The following is a 17,800-nucleotide window of genomic DNA, read 5'->3' as shown; positions in this document are numbered from 1 at the left end:
AAACTATCTACAGAGAATGATATGGGTAGAAAAAACCAACCAACCAACCCAACCCAACCCAACCAAGCACCAAACCCCAATATTTTTGGTGTGAATGCATCAATCCACGAACCGATGCAATGGTTCAAGCCATGATGGCAGAAGTGAGCAACTGTGGAGCAGTGATAGGAATAAGTAGCTGAGTGGTCTGAATTCAGTGGCCTAAGAAAGAGGGAGGAGGTACAAGTCTCTTAAGCCAGCTTTGCTACTGAGAAAAGCACATGTAAGCTGCACTTGTATGTCTCTGGCACTGACATTTCTTTGGTGTTGCTGTTTACTGAAATTTACTGAATTTATTTCACCAAACAAACCTTTGTTTGGCAAATGTTACACAGCCATCTAAAACAAAATAACACAAAAGTAAAAAAAAATAAATAAATTACAAGAATCATTTATCTTTGAAGATCAAGTTTAAAGCACAGTACATGTAAGCACAGCCTCCCAGAATTAGCCATAAGCAGTAGCTTATAGTCTCAAAACCCCCCCCCCAAAAAAAAACCCCAAACATTAAGAACAACCCACCATATAGCTTTGCAAGTTTGGGTAGTTTATCTCAGGTAGGACTTGGAATTGGAAGTGCACTGATGCTATAGGACAGAAATAATTGAAATGGGAAAATGTATAGCCAATGGCCAGCTGCAGAGTCAAGTGATATGTTCCCAGAGAACAGCTAATAATAAAACTATACAACCCAATTTTGACTTCCATGTCTGAAAGCCAGAGCATGGCAATAATTTCCCAGTGGAGATCTGTGAGGGACAGGCTGAAAAGAGAAATTCTGAACAACAAAACGTACGGGAGACTAAAGAAGGATATGAGGACAGTTATCCTCAACCATCTTGCTTTGTCAGGGATTACTGGATAAAAATGAGCACTTTTAGAGGATGCTGTTCCTGGAGGAAATACAGCTGAGGTCAAAAGGTCAAAATACGATGCAGTCAACATAAATTATAAAAAAGTGCACTTAAAAAAACTTTTGGCTAATGAAGGGGAGCCAAAATGACGGAACATTCCAGTAAGAATGATAAGATTCTGCTGCTGTCAACTGGAAATGAAGCAAAATGTTGTTTACTGGAGAAGCTGATTAAAACATTAAAAAAAGGTGACTTTCATTGCTAGTGTAAACAATGCAGAAAACACTTGAAACTCTACACCAAATGATACCTGAATACTACTAGAAAGCCTTTTGTTAAAAATGTGACTCAAGAGTCCAAGCACTCACACAATTTTCTGTGGTATTTGCTCTGCCTTCATCCACATCCAAAACATAATTAACTGGGAAACACAGTAGACAAGCGCAAATCTGACGTACCTGATATGTAGAGACAGGGGAAGCAGCAATGAATGGTGTGATTGATGTCTGTGGAATCATGCGGTTTGTTGGAATACTGTACGGTGAGGAATAAAATCTGCAAACAAAGAACAAAAGCGAGATTTTTTGAACCTTTTGACTGCTAGGCTCCGACTAACTAATTCACTGCCTCCTGGGCAAAGACAAAAAGAGTCTATACAGGTAATTATGTCCATCTATTTCCAAAATCACAATAAAGGAGATGTGATGGCTCCACTGAACAGATCTCGAAAATGGAAAGGAGGAGGAATATTTACACAAAGCGTATTTTTTTCACTTCAACTAGCACAAATATAGAACTTCACAATACAAGAAGTAATTATCTGAAATGCAAAGACAGCTGATTTTCCAGGGCACTAGCTAAGGAAAGCAAATTTCTTATGCAATATCGAAGACGATATTACTGATTTCATTTTTACATGCGGTACTGTTTTCTTTTCCAATCTTAATGCTTCAGTGCTGAGAATAACACATTCCATATACATGCCTGAATTCTTTTATAAGGGATGGCTACAAAAAACTCTGGCTGAAATTTTCATATTCATCTAGGCAGAAAGAAAAAAGAAAACCTTCTGGTGAAATGTATCACAAATTATGCCTCTAAATGCCCTAGGCAACACAGAAAATCTCAGATTTAGTTGTTTTTATTTCTACTGTTGCATGCTATGAACAAAAGTTGCACCATCTTTTGCTGGATGGTAATAAATGTTACATTCCTTCTCCTTCCCTGTGGGTTAATGATTATTGATAAAATTATCACTTGGAAAATATTGCTACTAGTGGATCATGTAAGTACTTAATATGTGTGTACTCATAAAGATTTTTGCATTTCTCCTTTTTTCAGTTTTAACTGCAAGCCAGAAAAATACAATTCCTTAAAAAAAAAAAAAAATAGAATGTTTATGGTCTTGCAGCTGTCAAAATGCTGATATTTTGGATTCTGACAGGGAGAAACACTCCTGTGCAGTGTTCTCTTGTCTGATACATAGTGTGCAACAATCTCAGGAGTACCAGAAGATTTGGCACATATGCTCTCTCTGTAATAGTGAAGTGGATTACACTCCCTGTCATTTCTTCCCCTTTTTTCCCCCTCCCCACACTGAGGCAATCAACAGCAGCTTTCCATGAGAGCCACGCAACAAAAAAATCATTACTTGTGTTTAAACAAGTGCTCTATTTCCTGATCACCCTGGCATCCCGCATTTACCACTAATCAGTCTAGTTCAGACTAGATGCATTCATTCTGGATGCAGGCTCAAATAACCACTGATTTCATCCAACCAATTGCCTCGGAAAAACAGGCTGCCACATTGCAGGTTGGGTGGAAACATTCAAAGTTAGGAGGGGAGAGGGAGACAGAGAAGCAATCATTTGTTCTCTCTATTCCAAACAAGATTTCAAAATGCCAAAAGCAGCAGGTGGCGTCTGAGTGATTTTTTTGTTTAATAGAAATATATTGCTATTTTAGGAACATTTATCTGCCCTTACAATGCTCGCACAGAGACTATTATAAAACTGTGCCTTTGCCCAATTTTGTGTATATCCTATTATGAGAATTTAGAGGCATTTGTATCCCACTGCTTGTATCAAAGATTAAGTTCATAGAACATTTGGGGGAAGAGGATTTTTACAGCACTAGCTGGGTTCATCTATGGCATTCGCATGATGCATATGCTATCAAAGTCCTGTTACAGGAGTGTTCTTCCAGACTAAGGTTAACCAGAAATCACTTTGGCTATGCTGTTGCTAAGTGGATGAACTAAGAAATGCTGTGTGGGGCAAATGAAAACAGTCAATGGCAGACTCAGAATTCACTCTATAGGTAAAATTTATAATAGAAATACATATAAACCACTTGAACTGAAGGAGAGCATAAAAACAAACCTCTTTTGAGAAAACAACACATTTTTGTTCATTCTGTTCTTATTCTGTCTATCAACCAGGCATTGATAATGCACTCATATCGTGTATGAACTGCTCAGACAAAGATGAGTGCAAGGGACAAACAACTTTCCATTTGAAAGTAGTGCTGACTCTTTGGAATAAACTCTCCAATAAATCCCAGTAAATGTGACCAAATTTACAGAAAATGTGTGCTAAGCCAAGAACTTGACAGACAGATAACCATTTCAGTTTCAGCTTAGAGATGCAGTTATCTGAATAGTACATAAGCTTGTAGAATATACACTCTGGTAATGTGAAAAATACAACCCTTCCAACACACCTGCCAATACCATTTATCTGTCACAGTTTGGAATGCTCTCAAATAAGCATCAAATAAAACATACTATCAGGACACTCAGCTATATTGTGAAAATGCATGCACCAGAGCATCAAAGAAGAGAAGGAAACCTGACACAGCAAATGAAAATGTGAGAAAACCCAGTTCATGTATTTCAATTTTAATAATAATAAATCAAGTTTAACAACCTGAGTCACTGTGACAAGCTGTAGGTCTAACATTTTGCAAACAGGAATCCCTTACACCCAGAGACATAGGCTTGTCTTCCTGCGCAGCGTCACCTGTGCCCAAAGGGATCCGAAAAAAGGACGTGGATGTCTCTGCCATGCGTGGAGTACAGTGGTGTGATGAGGACAGAGGTGTCCTTGCTGGGGACAGACTCAAGTGGAGACCATGCCAGGTGTAGGATGCTCAACCTGCCACAGTTGTGAATCCATGCACTGCCCCACAGGGCCTCCTCACAGAGAGGGCTCAACATGCTTTCATCCATGGGACACAGAGGCATCTCCCCAAATTCCCTTTACATACAAACAAGCTAATATCCTAATATGTAATTGGTACAAGTGGCATGCTGGGGACATAATAAATGAGTCCTGGTGTAAAGCCTACAGCATGCCAACAAGATCTGCAGCTGCTGACTTTGCTGTATTTGATCTTCAGTTTTCCTTTTTTTTTTTCTTTTTAATTTAGGCTCAAGCAGAAGTGAAATGAGGTGGAAGATGCATGTTGTAAGTCCAAGGGAATACAGGACTCTCACTCATCAGAATATGTACATCAGAAAGAGGAGAGGAAAGAGATATGAACTATACTGGCTTTGACTAATTTTAGATACATTGTTCAATTATGCCCCCAAGTTTCCTGGCATTAAAATGTACAGTGTCTCGTACAGTACTTTGAGAGATGGAATCTTTGTGGTGGTTGACCTGTGGGTTCTGAGAAGAGCTCTCCGGATGGCTCAGCTGCATTTTCCACAAATGCAGTTTGTATCCTGTGCTGTTTTTTGCAGATGTGAGCCAGTGTCCCTGCTCCTCAGCTGCAGTTGCTTTGCTAGAAGCAACAGCATAGAAAGGCAGGTGGCTGGCATGAGGCAAAATGGACATTGCCCTTGTATCGAAAATAGAACTTTTCAGCACACCCAGAGTCCATAACCACAGGGAAAACTCATAACTAGGAGGCAAAAAGATATTCCTGGATTCTCCTGAAAAGGGTTTATAAAGGGCTTCAAAGAAAATGCTTTTAAGAGACACTAAAAACAACCACATTCCCAGTACACCATCAGGCACACATAAGCAATGCTTAAAGAACAGTTTTCTGTTGCTTAACAGGCAAAGCACATACTCCCCTCCTCCATCAACCCTCTCTCTGCATTTGGGGACTGCATTATCTGTAGCGTCTGGTCGCTATTTCCCTGCCAAAAAACAAACAAAAAAATCCATATGGTTCCCATCCTATGGGGGAATGTGCAAGCTTCCACACAGAATCTGCACAAGAGCAAGACCCTATTTGCACTGCAATAAACACCACTTGCTCATGCATCATGACTGCAGGCAGTACTGAAAAAGTTAGATTCATAAATAGTATCCTGGGGCTCACATAATGTAAGAGTATTACCAAGCGTTATCAAGGCAGCAATTTTCTGTTGCAATAAGCCAGAATCAGATGTTTGAGATGAAAAAGACCTATCTGAATATTGAGCCCATTGGCCAGCAAATGTGCAGTATAGTCCCCCAGATATCAGATATTAAACTGATACAGTACATCGCAATCTTAGTCAAATGGCCACGAGGACTCTAGCCTCAGGAACATTCTAAATGAGCGTCCTTACAGTGCAAGTACAAGAGCTCTATTTTGTTCTTTGTATGAGTGCATTAAACCACTAAAACAGTATTAATACCACACATTGAAAAACCAATAGCATATTACAACAGGCACACTACTTTCCCCCCAAAAAACCTGAATGCCTTTGTAAATGCAATTCAGAAAAGGCTGATTATAAAACAAAAAAGGCACAGAGAGAGTGGTAGAGGAAAAGAGCTTATCTGCTGCAGTGTTTGGTTACCATGTCTTCAGTAATTCATACTGCAATGCTATGTATACTACAGGCTGGATTCTCAACTCCATTATACCAGTTTTATGCTGATGTAACTCCACTGGATGCTTAAACAGAGTTACATGGGCATAAAAACAATATAATGAAATGGAGAATCAAGCTTTACAACATAATAGACTCAGTAGAAAATTATCTATTCCTTTGTGGGGAAAAAATCTTAGCTGTTTTTAGTGAAAGCCTCTCAGTCTCTTTTGTTTTATTTCTGCCATAGATTTTCAAGGCAAATATGCAGTTATACAGTAATAAAACCAATAGTACTACACCATGAGCAATGAGAACCCACCTTTTCATTTGGACAACATACAAGAATCCAGATTTTTCCCTGAGGTTTGGTTATGTGCCAACTGAAAACCTAATATAATCCATGCCTCTTAAGGAACTTTGGGTTTTAAATACCACCCTGTGAAACCTGCAGAGACACGTGTCTACTAGGCTTCCCTCCTCCATATAATCCTGCATGGACTTAGCAACTTGCATGCATCACAATGCATCTATCAACCCTATGAGGGACTAATAGACATTAGCATATGCAGTCAATCTCGCTTTTTAAATTTTATTGGTAATTCATACCTCACCTGAATCTTCACCTTGGCTTGGGTATCTCCAGCATCAGTGTCGCTAAGCTCCACACTGGTGGGCACCTGAAGCACTGAGCAACTCATGCTTATTGCAGCACACCAACAACTCCTGAGCTGTGTGCAGGGTCAATATCTGCTTAACCTGACCCCTGCACCAAACAGGCCTGCTACAAGGAAGAAGCTTTTGTTTTAGAGACCTCTGGGTAACACTGCTTCGTGCAAACCTTAACAGCTTCATCCACCTTACTGCCAAAGCATCATGCAGCACGTTACCCAGAGGGTGAGTATGGGCACAACACCAACATGAGGGGGCTGCCAGCAGCAGCTTTGTGCTCCCTTCCAGACCCTCCTCAGTGCAAGGAAGACCAGTGCGTTTGCCTAACGCCCCTTCACCCATGCTTAAGTTAACTCGTTTTATTTTATGGTGTTTAAGAGCCTTTAACTCTCTTTCAGCATGGCCGTGAACTTGCTACAAAACCCGTGTCTTGTACCTGTGAGCAACAAATTGCATTTGCACATTTTACAAGGAAAGCATCAAGGTGCTCCCAGACTTCGCTAAAATAAAACCCATGGGATAAATTTTTATTGCACTTGCAAGGAGAGAGGCTTATGAAAAATAGTAAAAATTTATAACTGCAGGATATGTAGAGACTATTATGTGAATGCCTGGGGAGCTAAAAAGAAACTGTGTAACCAAACGGTCCTGGTGATCATCAGGTGACCACAATTTAAAGATGCAATCAAGGGATGGAACAACAGCTGTGTAACTTTTGGTGGACAAATTGATTTTTGTGCATAGTAAGAGCTTCTCATGATACTTCATGAAATCAAGATCTCACCATAAGTGCATTTTGAATGAAATGGTTTTGTCCTGATGAAACTGAAAATATTTTGACACTCTAGAAAGAAGAGATATGTCAAAACAGTAATCGTGACTCTTAGAGAGATATCCAGTGCTGTAGTTTATTTCATGCCTTACACATAAAAGAACATTTAAAAAACAGCAGAGTTGAAATTCTCCCATTGAGTACTATTTATCTTTCCAAAGATCACCGATAGTCTGTTCAAACAATTGAGTGACAAAACCATCTGAGCAGCCTGAACACCTGAGCAGCATGGATACTCTCTGATACAAATAATGGCTGATTCTGAGATAACCTTCATAATTTCAAGAAAATTATTCTTGAAGTAAAATGACATTAATCTCAAAGAATCATTCGAATTACAGTTTCCAAAACATTCACGCAACTGACATGCAGGAATTCCTTTGAAATAAAAGGCAGTTGTCCAGATGAAAACCAAGCGATCAGGCCCAGTTGACTCAAAGCTGGCAAACGTGACAACCATCTACAAGAAGGGCCAGAAGGAGAATCCAGAGAACTACAGACCTGTCAGTCTAACCTCGGTGCTGGGCAAGGTCATGGAGCTAATAATTCTGAGTAACATCACATGGCATATACAAGAAAACCAAGCAATCAGGCCCAGTCAACATGGGTTTACGAAAGGCAGGTCCTGCTTGACCAACCCGATCTCCTTCTATGACAAGGTGACCCACCCAGTAGAGGAAGGAAAACTGTGCATGTTGTGTACTTAAACTTCAGTAAAGCCTTTGACACCATATCCCACAGCATTCTCCTGGAGAAACTGGCAGCTCATGGCCTGGATGGGTGTACCGTGTGATGGATAAAGAACTGGCTGGATGGCCGGGCCCAAAGAGTTGTGGTGAACAGAGCCAAATCCAGTTGGTGGCCAGTCATGAGTGGTGCTCCCCAAGGCTCAGTATTGGGGCCAGTTCTGTTTAATCTCTTTATCAATGATCTGCATGAAGGGATTGAGTGCACCCTCAGTAAGTTTAGAGACAACACCAAATTGGGTGGGAGTGTTGATCTGCTGGAGGGTAGGATGGTCATGCAGAGGGATCTGGACCAGCTGGATCATTGGGCTAGGGCCAATTGTATGAGGTTTAACAAGGCCAAGTGCCAGGTCCTGCACTTGGGTCACAACAACCCCAGGCAGCGCTACAGAATCGGGGAAGAGTGGCTGGAAAGCTGCTTGGCAGAAAAGGACCTGGGGGTGTTCACTGACAGCTGGCTGAACATAAGCCAGCAGTCTGCCCAGGTGGCCAAAAAGGCCAACAGCATCCTGGCTTGTATCAGGAATAGTGTGGCCAGCAGGACCAGGGAAGTGATTGTCCCCCTGTACTCAGTGCTGGTGAAGCTGCACCTCAAATACCATATTCAGTTTGAGGCCCTTCATTGTAAGAAAGACATTGAGGTGCTGGAGAGAGTGCAGAGGAGGGTGACAAAGCCGGTGAGGGGCCTGGAGCACAAGTCTTAGGGAACTAAGGCTGAGGGAACTGGGGCTGTTTAGCCCTGAGAAAAGGAGGCTAAGGGGAGACCTTGCCCTCTACAGATACCTGAAAGGGGGTTTTACCATGGAGAGTGTTGGTCTCTTCTGAGTAGCAAGTGACAGAACAAGAGGAAACGGCCTGAAGTTGCACTAGGCGAGGTTCAGATTGGATATGAGGAAAAAATTCTTCACAGAAAGGGTTGTCAGGCATTAGAACAGGCTGCCCAGGGAAATGGTGGAGTCACCATCCCTGAAGGTGTTTAAAAGGCATTTAGACAAGGTTCTTAGGGACATGGTTTAGTGACAGAGTTAGGTTAGACTCAATGATCTTGAGGGTCTCTTCCAATTGAAATGGTTCTATGATTCTATGAAACACTGGTGGATTATAAACTAGCAGTGGTTTTATTTATAGCCTAGAATGTGTTACCAACTGGAAGTATGATGATGGAGGAGAAAGATTTGTTTGGGAGGTCAGAAGAGGGTAACAGAACCAGAGGATTCTGAAATCATAACTATGCAAAAACTCTCTTTTTCTGCGTTGCTCTGGTTTGGCTTCTTCCTGCATGGCGATATGACAAGTCCTACAAAGCTACTGCATGTAAAGGGCAATTAAGCAAAACATACTGAAGATTATATTTTTTTTTTTAAACTAGTGAGAATGTTAGCTTTTTTCCTAAATTCTTTAAGTCGCAGTGCCCTAACAGATATTTAACAAACAATTCTCATCCTGTATCAATATATTCTCCCCTTCAGCTGAAGAACGTGGACAGAAGTATGCACAGAATTTGATGATCATATCACACATCACTCTGATCAAAGATTTCGGGGTCAAACCTCCTGTTTCTATTCAAATTGTTGTTAGCCTCCCTGAAAGGAGAGCTGGATTTCAAGGCCCTGTTTTTGTAGCTCATGAAATAATTGGAAATGTAATCATTTGATGATGTAACTTCTCTGGTAAATTTGAAAAAAAGATACAATTCTTTGTGTTGGCAAACCGTAGTTGAGAAATGAAGAAGAGTGTTGCTCTTGTTTTACCCCTAAGTCACATCTACTTACACACTAATTTAAGGCTTTCTCCCTGTTTGGCATTTCTATTCAGACAATGCTATGGCAACCAGCCAGCTTGTAGAGAGAACCCCACATGAAGTAACAGCTCTATTATCCAAAATACACTGGAATCTTCAATGAGTATTTTAACAAAAGCAAAGTCAGTAAAGCGAAACTTTACTGGTTTCCATTTCATGACAGAGAGGGATTAAGAAAACATCCACTAGCATTTGCCAAATAGAGATGGAAACTATTAGGAAAAACAACTTCCCATTCAAATGGATATTACAAACAAGAGGGCATAAAAACAAAAGAGAAACTAAAAGAAGAACTTGACAATATAGCATTACATGCCTCAGACAAAATATGACTGAGTGAATTTGCTTCTGAATAGGTTTCAACACAGAAAAAGAAAACAGAAGACAGCATTCAAAATAATCTTTAAAAGGGCATAAGAAAACATGCATTCCTTACCCGTTCTGTATAGCAGCTGTTGGATCATAAGTCAAAGCCATGCCAGCCTGCATATAGTTAGGGAAGAAAAACAGATTTTTACTATTACTGCAGAAAAAAAAAATTTAAAAAGGAAAAATGGAAAAAAGTCATTAAACATATTTTAAAGCATTCTGAATAAAAACTGAATGCAACTTAGACAGAAATCTAAATTCTGCAGGGAAGCTCAGATGGCTCAAAGCAGCACGGACAGATTGGCTACCTCCCCTGCTTGAGAGATCCCTGAGAAACAGATCTGTTCAGTATGTTGGTTGTCATTTCTCCATAACATTTAGACCAAATGGTGCTTCTGTTGCACCAGTAGCAGTTAACAACTCCACTGAGATCAATGCATTTGATTGCACACTATAATAAGACAGGGCCGAATCCTGCTGTTGCCTGTGAGACAGGTAGCTGGTAAATATTCTACAGCCAACTTCATGAGAGCTTCTGGGGAAGGAGTCTCATCTTTCCAACAAAGGCCACACCTTGTGTGACTCCAGACATCTACCATTTGCCTGGGTTGCCACTTCCATTTAGAGTGACTTCATTACCATGAAACAAGAAACAAAAAGTGGGCTGTGAAGCAGAAAAGACCAACAAAACCAAACAAGTACTTGAGCTTTTAAACAAGGCTTTTAAAATATTTCAGAAGTCTGGACAGCAAAAGAATTTGTTAAGGGGCTGCACGAAGCCTTTCAACTACTGTTCACCACCAAGCAGATGGTGACCCGTGTGAAAGGTTTTGGCAGTGTCAAAACAGCATCCACTTAACATTTGTCACCACCACCACCATTAGCAAATACATCCACAGGTACTGCAGGAAAGGCAGGGAGAGAGCAGAGCTGGAATTTCCTGCTCTACTTTGTGATCCAAGACAGCAGTGGGAAGGACATGCTTTTTCCCCAGCATCCACTTTAAAATGTGGGACTGACAATCTTTCCTCTTGCTCACTGCACTTGCTCTGACTTTTTATCTTCCTTATTTATTTTTTTTAAACTCTTTTAGGGAAATAGTTCCCAATGTAACACACGGCCAGGAGATGGGAAGACATCTCCCTTTGTGCAGGACTAGAAGGAGAGAGGAGAGGCTCCCATTCCTCAAGGTGCTCTTCTCCCTTTTATAGCAGCTGAAAAACGGCCAAGGCACCATCTCATTGCAAGGTACTGTATTTCTCTCCCCTCATCATACAGACTATACGCTCGTTGCCTGAGACAGGAGACAAAAGGATTCACGTCAAGGACAGGTGCTTTACTAACAGTGCAGGAAGGTCCACACTCCTAGTGGGACCTTTTAAGGGCCCTGGACCCATCTAGCAAAGTACTTTTGAATAATGGCATCTGCCCCCATCCAGATGGCTGCTCAGAGAGGTCAGGAAAGCGTTGGGGCTTGGATGGCTCCCATGCAGGCAGGTGAACAGGCAGCGTAAGTGCTCTGGTGACAAGCAGGCAGAGAGCGGGCAGCACTCCTGGAAGAGCCAGGTTAGCTCAGCAGCTGCACACTGGTCTAAGAGGAGATCGTCTAAGTTTCCAGAGGCCAAAAATAATTTCTGATCCAAAAGGGTAGGTTTCACACTACCTTATGTAGCCAAGAAAAAAGGTCATGTCATTATTAAAATTGTATATTTTTCCTCATTATTCTTTTAAGCAGATGCTAGGGCAAATGCTTTGCTTATTAAAAATGCCATTGTTTTAATAAAACATGTACTATCTGTCAAGCAAAGGATAATTCAGGAGACTAAGGCAAATAACACATGGTTATTTTTTAAAAGCACATTCATTTCACACACACACACACACAAATGGCTATTTCTGCAACTCCAATCACTGCTAATTTTGATGTAGAAAATAAATGAGTTTAGAAAATCATAGGATGATCTACTTAACTTGTTTTTACATTCTTATGTCTTATACATTCTTCGCATATTATATCGTTTGGTAAGGTTGCATTAAGTACTAATGGAAAAGCACACAGTTCATCCCAAAAGAGAGCCAATAAAACTTTAATATAATAAATATTTTTTTGTCTGCAATGCATTTTCCTTTCTCTTTTCAACACTTGTAAAATTTGTTATTGCTCTCTTTCTATATTCCTGCACTTGTAAAGACAACTTAAATAGTATGTCAAAGCCCTAGAGGGACAGAATAACTAATTTTAACAATTTCTGTAAAAAATTCAAAATAGCAAGGTATTTTCTATAAATCAAGGTGTTGACATTTTAATATCTCATCACGCAACTACTCAAGACCAAGAAAAAACCCATTATAATCTCTTGGGAAAGGAGAGATCCAAGATTTCTAAATAAGGGAGTTTCTAGAGTTAACGGACCTTAATGTTGCCTGGATCAGAGCTCACTACATGCCACAGCTTGCATTAGTGTGACCCGGGGACAAAGTTGCAGTGAGGAAGGGAAGGCTGCAAGGAAACAGGAAAATGAACAACTGCTCTTATTTTAGTTTCTTTGACATAAATAAGAATGAGGGTGCAGAAAGGGCAAATTGCAGCAGGTCTTTCACTGAAGCCCTAACAACGCTCAGTGTCTGTGAGACCTGCAAACACACATTTACACCACTTACAGTTACTTGTCTCATGGATATATGAGCACGTGGTCATGTCGTGCACCAAGCCTCAGCTTGCCCTCTAACCCCATCACACTCCAGAGCTGCGTGTGGGTGCATGCAGAAAAAATACACGTACTCCATTCTCTAGATAGCGGCATCATATCCCTTAGGTATTATTTGTCTTAGGAACAAGGGACACTGTTATGGGCCTGGCAAGAACAAAATAAGAAAGGCTGGGCACTCATCTCTTTATCCATGCTCCACATCCATACTGCACAGTGACATTATCAGAATCTGCTCAAGTAAATCAGCAGTGACCACTATAAATATCACTATCACATTTGCCAGTAAAGGAAAGTTTCACATTAGACAAATACGGCATAGCATGTGGCAATATGTGCATATGGTATACCACCTACAGTAATATTGCTAATATTGCTGAATAGCCTTAAACAGCTGCTATTTCAAATAGCTGCTAACAGAGGACTATTTACTTCTTTCTTGTCAGGTTGTATAACTCCTCCCTACAAAACTATGCTGGCTGGAAGCCCAGAAGAGGCAAGAGTTAGCCTGGACCAGTGAAAAATTTATGGTCTGAAGCATCCTAATTCATCAGAAATAAGAACTGATGAGCAATAATAACTTAGTGGAAAATTGTCTGCGCTTTCCTCCATAGCACACAAATAGGAATTCCCAAAATAACAAATACAGAATATAGGGTTGGCCTCAGACAGCCACGTGACAGAGGTCCAGCTTATTCTGTCAAAAACACACAACTGAACATAGCTGGCACTGTGCTTAATAGAGTATTAACTATACTGAGGCACTGGCTGATGCCTCTATAGCAGTCCTCTGTTGTGCTGAAGTGTGTTTTCTTCCAGGTCTTCTCATGCACCATTTTGCTCATGTTTCAGTAGAAGAACAGGGTCTTATTCCTTCTTCTCAAAGTGACGCTGATGAAATGCCACTTGAGAGAGTGGCATTGATGATGGAATGCCACTTCAGGAAAAGTATTTGTCAGATAAACCTTCTATGGACACACAGAATTTTTTATGTCACTCAGATAATGGACACATGTTCAGCTACTGAATGAAAATTCTGCACTTCAACATTTCAGTATGCAATCCCTTAAAGTAATTAATAAAAGGTGTATCTGCTATCATTCCTGTACATAATTATAAATAAGGACAATTCTCAATGATTACTTAACTAGTGTATTCAGAATGTCACAAGTGACAGAGAAATAAAATCAGCTTATTTAAAACACCGATTTTTCAAAAAAGACTAGTTAAATCATATGTGTTTACCCACCACTTATTTTTATGAAAGTGTCTGAACTTAGGACAAAAGGAATTAAGATTTTCGCTATTTTGTTGTTAAGGTTTTCTAATTATTGACATTGGTGAACAAAGAAGTTCTAATATCAAGAAATGCCGTCTGCATCTTTCTTTAAATTTCAGCTCCGTCCTTCAATAAAGTTCAGAAAATATCAGAAAGCTTCTAGAAGGCAATGGTTTCCCCTGGAATTCTGAAGGCCTTTCTTCAACACTCTACTGTTAAAGATTTTCCATGGGCAAAGACAAGGTGTTCTGTTTCTGCTTTTTTTTCCCTCTCTTTGTTATGATTTGAACATAAATGAGCACATTTGCCTCATTAAAAAGACTCTTAGACCATCTCATTTGCATTGCTTATGTAAATTGTATTTGTAAATCTCTCAAAGAAATGATTAAGTTGTGGAGTGATTATTAAAAAAAAAATGATCGCATCTTCAGGATCATGTGAAATAAGGTGGGTTTATTATTTCTCTTCCAAATCTCCCTGAACTCTTACAAGATCTCTACAAGAATCATAGAACATCATGAGCTGGAAGGGATCCACAAGGATCATTGAGTCCAACTCCTGTCCCCGCACAGGACAACCCCACAGTTCACACCATGTGTCTGAGGGCATTGTCCAGTCTCTTGAACACTGTCAGGCTTGGGGCTGTGACACCTCCCTGGGGAGCCTGTTCCAGTGCTCCACCACCCTCTGGGTGAAGAACCTTTTCCTAATGTCCAACCTAAACCTCCCCTGGCGCATCTTCCTGCCATTCCCTTGGCTTCTGTCAATAGTCGCCAAAGAGAAGAGTTTGGTGCCTGCCCCTCCTCCTCCCCTTGTGAGGAAGCTGTGGACTGTGATGAAGCCTCCCCTCAGTCTCCTCTTTTCCAGGCTGAACAAACCAAGTGACTTTAGCAGCTCCTCATATGGCTTCCTCTCCAAACCCTTCACCAACTTTGCAGCTGATAAAGAGCAAGCTTTATCTGCCCAGTATCTGTCCTCCAGAAAACAGATGTATCTATAAATGACCAAATTTTAGCTTGCATGGTATCTTCTTTGTTGTTGGGAAGTAGCTTCTATGAACAGCCTCACCAACATATCACTACCTAGTGTCAGTGTACGTGTGTTTCCCTCACTGTGTGCAAAACTTCACCATAATACTGACCAATTTCAGAGATACCCCATGTCTGTTCCTCAGAAGTGAATCTTGCACACATCTCCTGGTGCTGGAGCACCTGCACAAAGCAAGGCTGCTGTCACCACAGGACTTCTCACTGTACAGGAGGCCACAGGCTCCTTGGAAAAAATTGGAGAGGCCTACAAATTAAAAAAGTGTGAAATTCATTGATGTGATGGGTTTTCCAAGCAGAAGGCTCCCTCGGTTTCTCTTCCTTAAGGAGAGATTTGGAAAAATAAAGTTGTACCCTAGGACTCAAGAGATTTCTGTGGTGAATCGATGTGGGATTTAGAACAGAAGATAAGTCTCTCTTCCCCATCTCCTCTGACTCATCCCCTCATCCTTTCACACTGTAGTCTTCCCAGGGGAATGGGTGTACTCTTGGCTACTACAGTAGAATAATTTGAAATTTCAACACTGAAATTCCTGTACTTGCTTTGTTACCACCACAAATATCTGCAGTGGTAAGAAATCTGATCTGATCTCTTGTGCTCTGACAGCAGATACTCTGACTGAAACACTTTTAAAAAGGAAGAGACAGGAGGGTGAAGGAACCAACAACCCAAATGAGATTCGTTCAAAATACTGATTTAATAAAATAAACTCAGTCAGCAATAAAGTTAACTTGGTAGAGTTCTTCCCTTCCAGTCTTTAAACAGTTCTGTCAGAAATATTCCATATTATTAGAAATATTTCTGAATTTAATTCTGAATAAAAACACCTTCCTTTTTAGAGAAGGAGAAATCTAGGAAGTAAATGTGACACTTCTTATAGAGATAGATGCATATGAAAGAAACGGAGCATTTCCCAGTGATGTGTGCTGTTTAAGCAGCAGCTGCAACTTCTGAGAAAAAAAGTGGTTGTGGAGAAAGAACTATATAATAGCAAGGTCAAACTTGGGAAGTGACTCATGAAGCTCAGAAGGTCAGAGGTAGAGCTGGTAAACACAATGACAAGTTCAGATATCCAGATGAATGACAAGAAACCCTCTTTGTCCTACAGAACCGGACTGGAAATCAGATCTACACAGCTTCCGTTCTCAGTCTTGAGTCACTTTGTTTCCCCTTCAAATTATCTGAGGAGTTAGAAGAAAAGCGTTGAAGTTTTCAAAAAGTTAAAAAAAAATGCGACATTAATATCCTCCTCATAGAGACAGATATAATGCAATATAATTACTCGGTTTCCACAACCAACTTGTACATTTAACCTTGCCATCTCCAGGCCTACGAACCATCTGCTTTTGGGGATCCGGCACACCTGTTTTGCCATCAGTCTGACCCCATGTTAAATCAGCTGTGGATTACAGTCACATCTGCACACTAGATGTGTGTGTTACAGTGAGTTAGGAAGACTTCGAGGGATCGCTTGCAGCGCTACTGAAAATGACAGCCCACCAAATACCTGTCAGGGATAGAGCAGAGTGCAAAACAAGTTATGGCTTTTTCCCCCTGTCTCCAACATCTGTTTATTCTGCATAAGAAATCACTGTTGTGGTTTGGAGGAAAACCCAACTGCAAGAAAATCTTGAGTGCAAATGGCAGAAGAAGATCCTCCTTTTCACTACAGAAGGAAATCAAAAGCCAAAATGAAAACTAAGAAAATTAATATCAAGAAGCAGGTACAGTCCTGATTTTGCTTTAACCAAACCATTGCCCTTACTATGAGTAGAAATGCTGTCTTTAAAATCTTCCTTTCAGGAACAGTGATTTCATATAGGTCATTATTTTAAAACATTTAGGAACATTTAAACTGGTCTTTGGTATTTGTGCCCTTTTCAAGGTTTCAGGCATCTTTTCAAAATGTTGCCCACAATGACAGCGTCTTGTGTCATGAAGAATTCTTAACTCATTGCTCTGTATCTTTTCACTTATTTGCCCTTCTACTTTCTCCCTCTGTGTAGGCTCTTCTTCAGGTTCAATTCCTCTCTTTGCTAAACTAAGCTTTGGCTGAAAAAAGCAGCATGAAAAATATTGGTCAATGTCTAATTTACATGCACCCTAAATATATAGTAAATGTCTTTGTGTGTGGTTTGCATATAGGGATACTACTGCCTATCTGGACAGGCCTGGAAATTCCCTCCCACGGAAAAGAAAATAATATTTTTGTCTAGGTATAAAATACCTCACCCTTAGACATGGAGGATTATGAAACACATCTAAATGCTACCTGCCTCATTGGAAGCACAAAAAGAAATCTATATCTGAGTTATAAATGGGCCTGGCACAGATCTAATAAGGATTTGCAAATGCCTGCTCTTGGTAAAGAAGGGACAACTGGCACCAGGATCAACTGCTTCAGCCCTTCATTGGTACTGACTTTACAAAAAAAATGGGGAAGTCTCTTAAATTACCTGTTGTATGTTTTTCTCTCTAAATTACTGTTTGCATTGGACAAAACTGTAATGAGCAGCAGATAAGAGGAGGAATCGGTAACAAAGGCAACATTCCCAAATTACTAGGTCATCTTATTTTTTTAAGAAATAATTAAAAACATGTTTAATTCTTTAGACATTCATCAACTGATCTTGAAAGAAACCA

General features: G+C 40.4%; 1 protein-coding gene across 6 annotated transcripts in view; it reads right to left on the bottom strand.

Annotated features, from left to right (window-relative positions):
* RBMS3 (RNA binding motif single stranded interacting protein 3) overlaps nucleotides 1-17,800 on the bottom strand; it is a 710,128-nt gene that overhangs the window by 69,984 nt on the left and 622,344 nt on the right. For all 6 annotated transcript variants that reach the window (XM_065055125.1, XM_065055127.1, XM_065055126.1 and 3 more), the window contains 2 exons: nucleotides 10,191-10,237; nucleotides 1,352-1,448 (listed from right to left, as the gene is read on the bottom strand). In XM_065055125.1, coding sequence (XP_064911197.1) covers nucleotides 1,352-1,448; nucleotides 10,191-10,237 — 144 coding nt within the window. The remainder of the gene's footprint in view (nucleotides 1-1,351; nucleotides 1,449-10,190; nucleotides 10,238-17,800) is intronic.

The sequence above is a fragment of the Columba livia genome, chromosome 2 (genome assembly GCF_036013475.1).
Source record: "Columba livia isolate bColLiv1 breed racing homer chromosome 2, bColLiv1.pat.W.v2, whole genome shotgun sequence".
Taxonomy (NCBI): Eukaryota; Metazoa; Chordata; class Aves; order Columbiformes; family Columbidae; genus Columba; species Columba livia.
The sequence above is the reverse complement of the archived record's forward strand: the minus strand, read 5'-3'. Positions and strand labels throughout refer to the sequence as shown.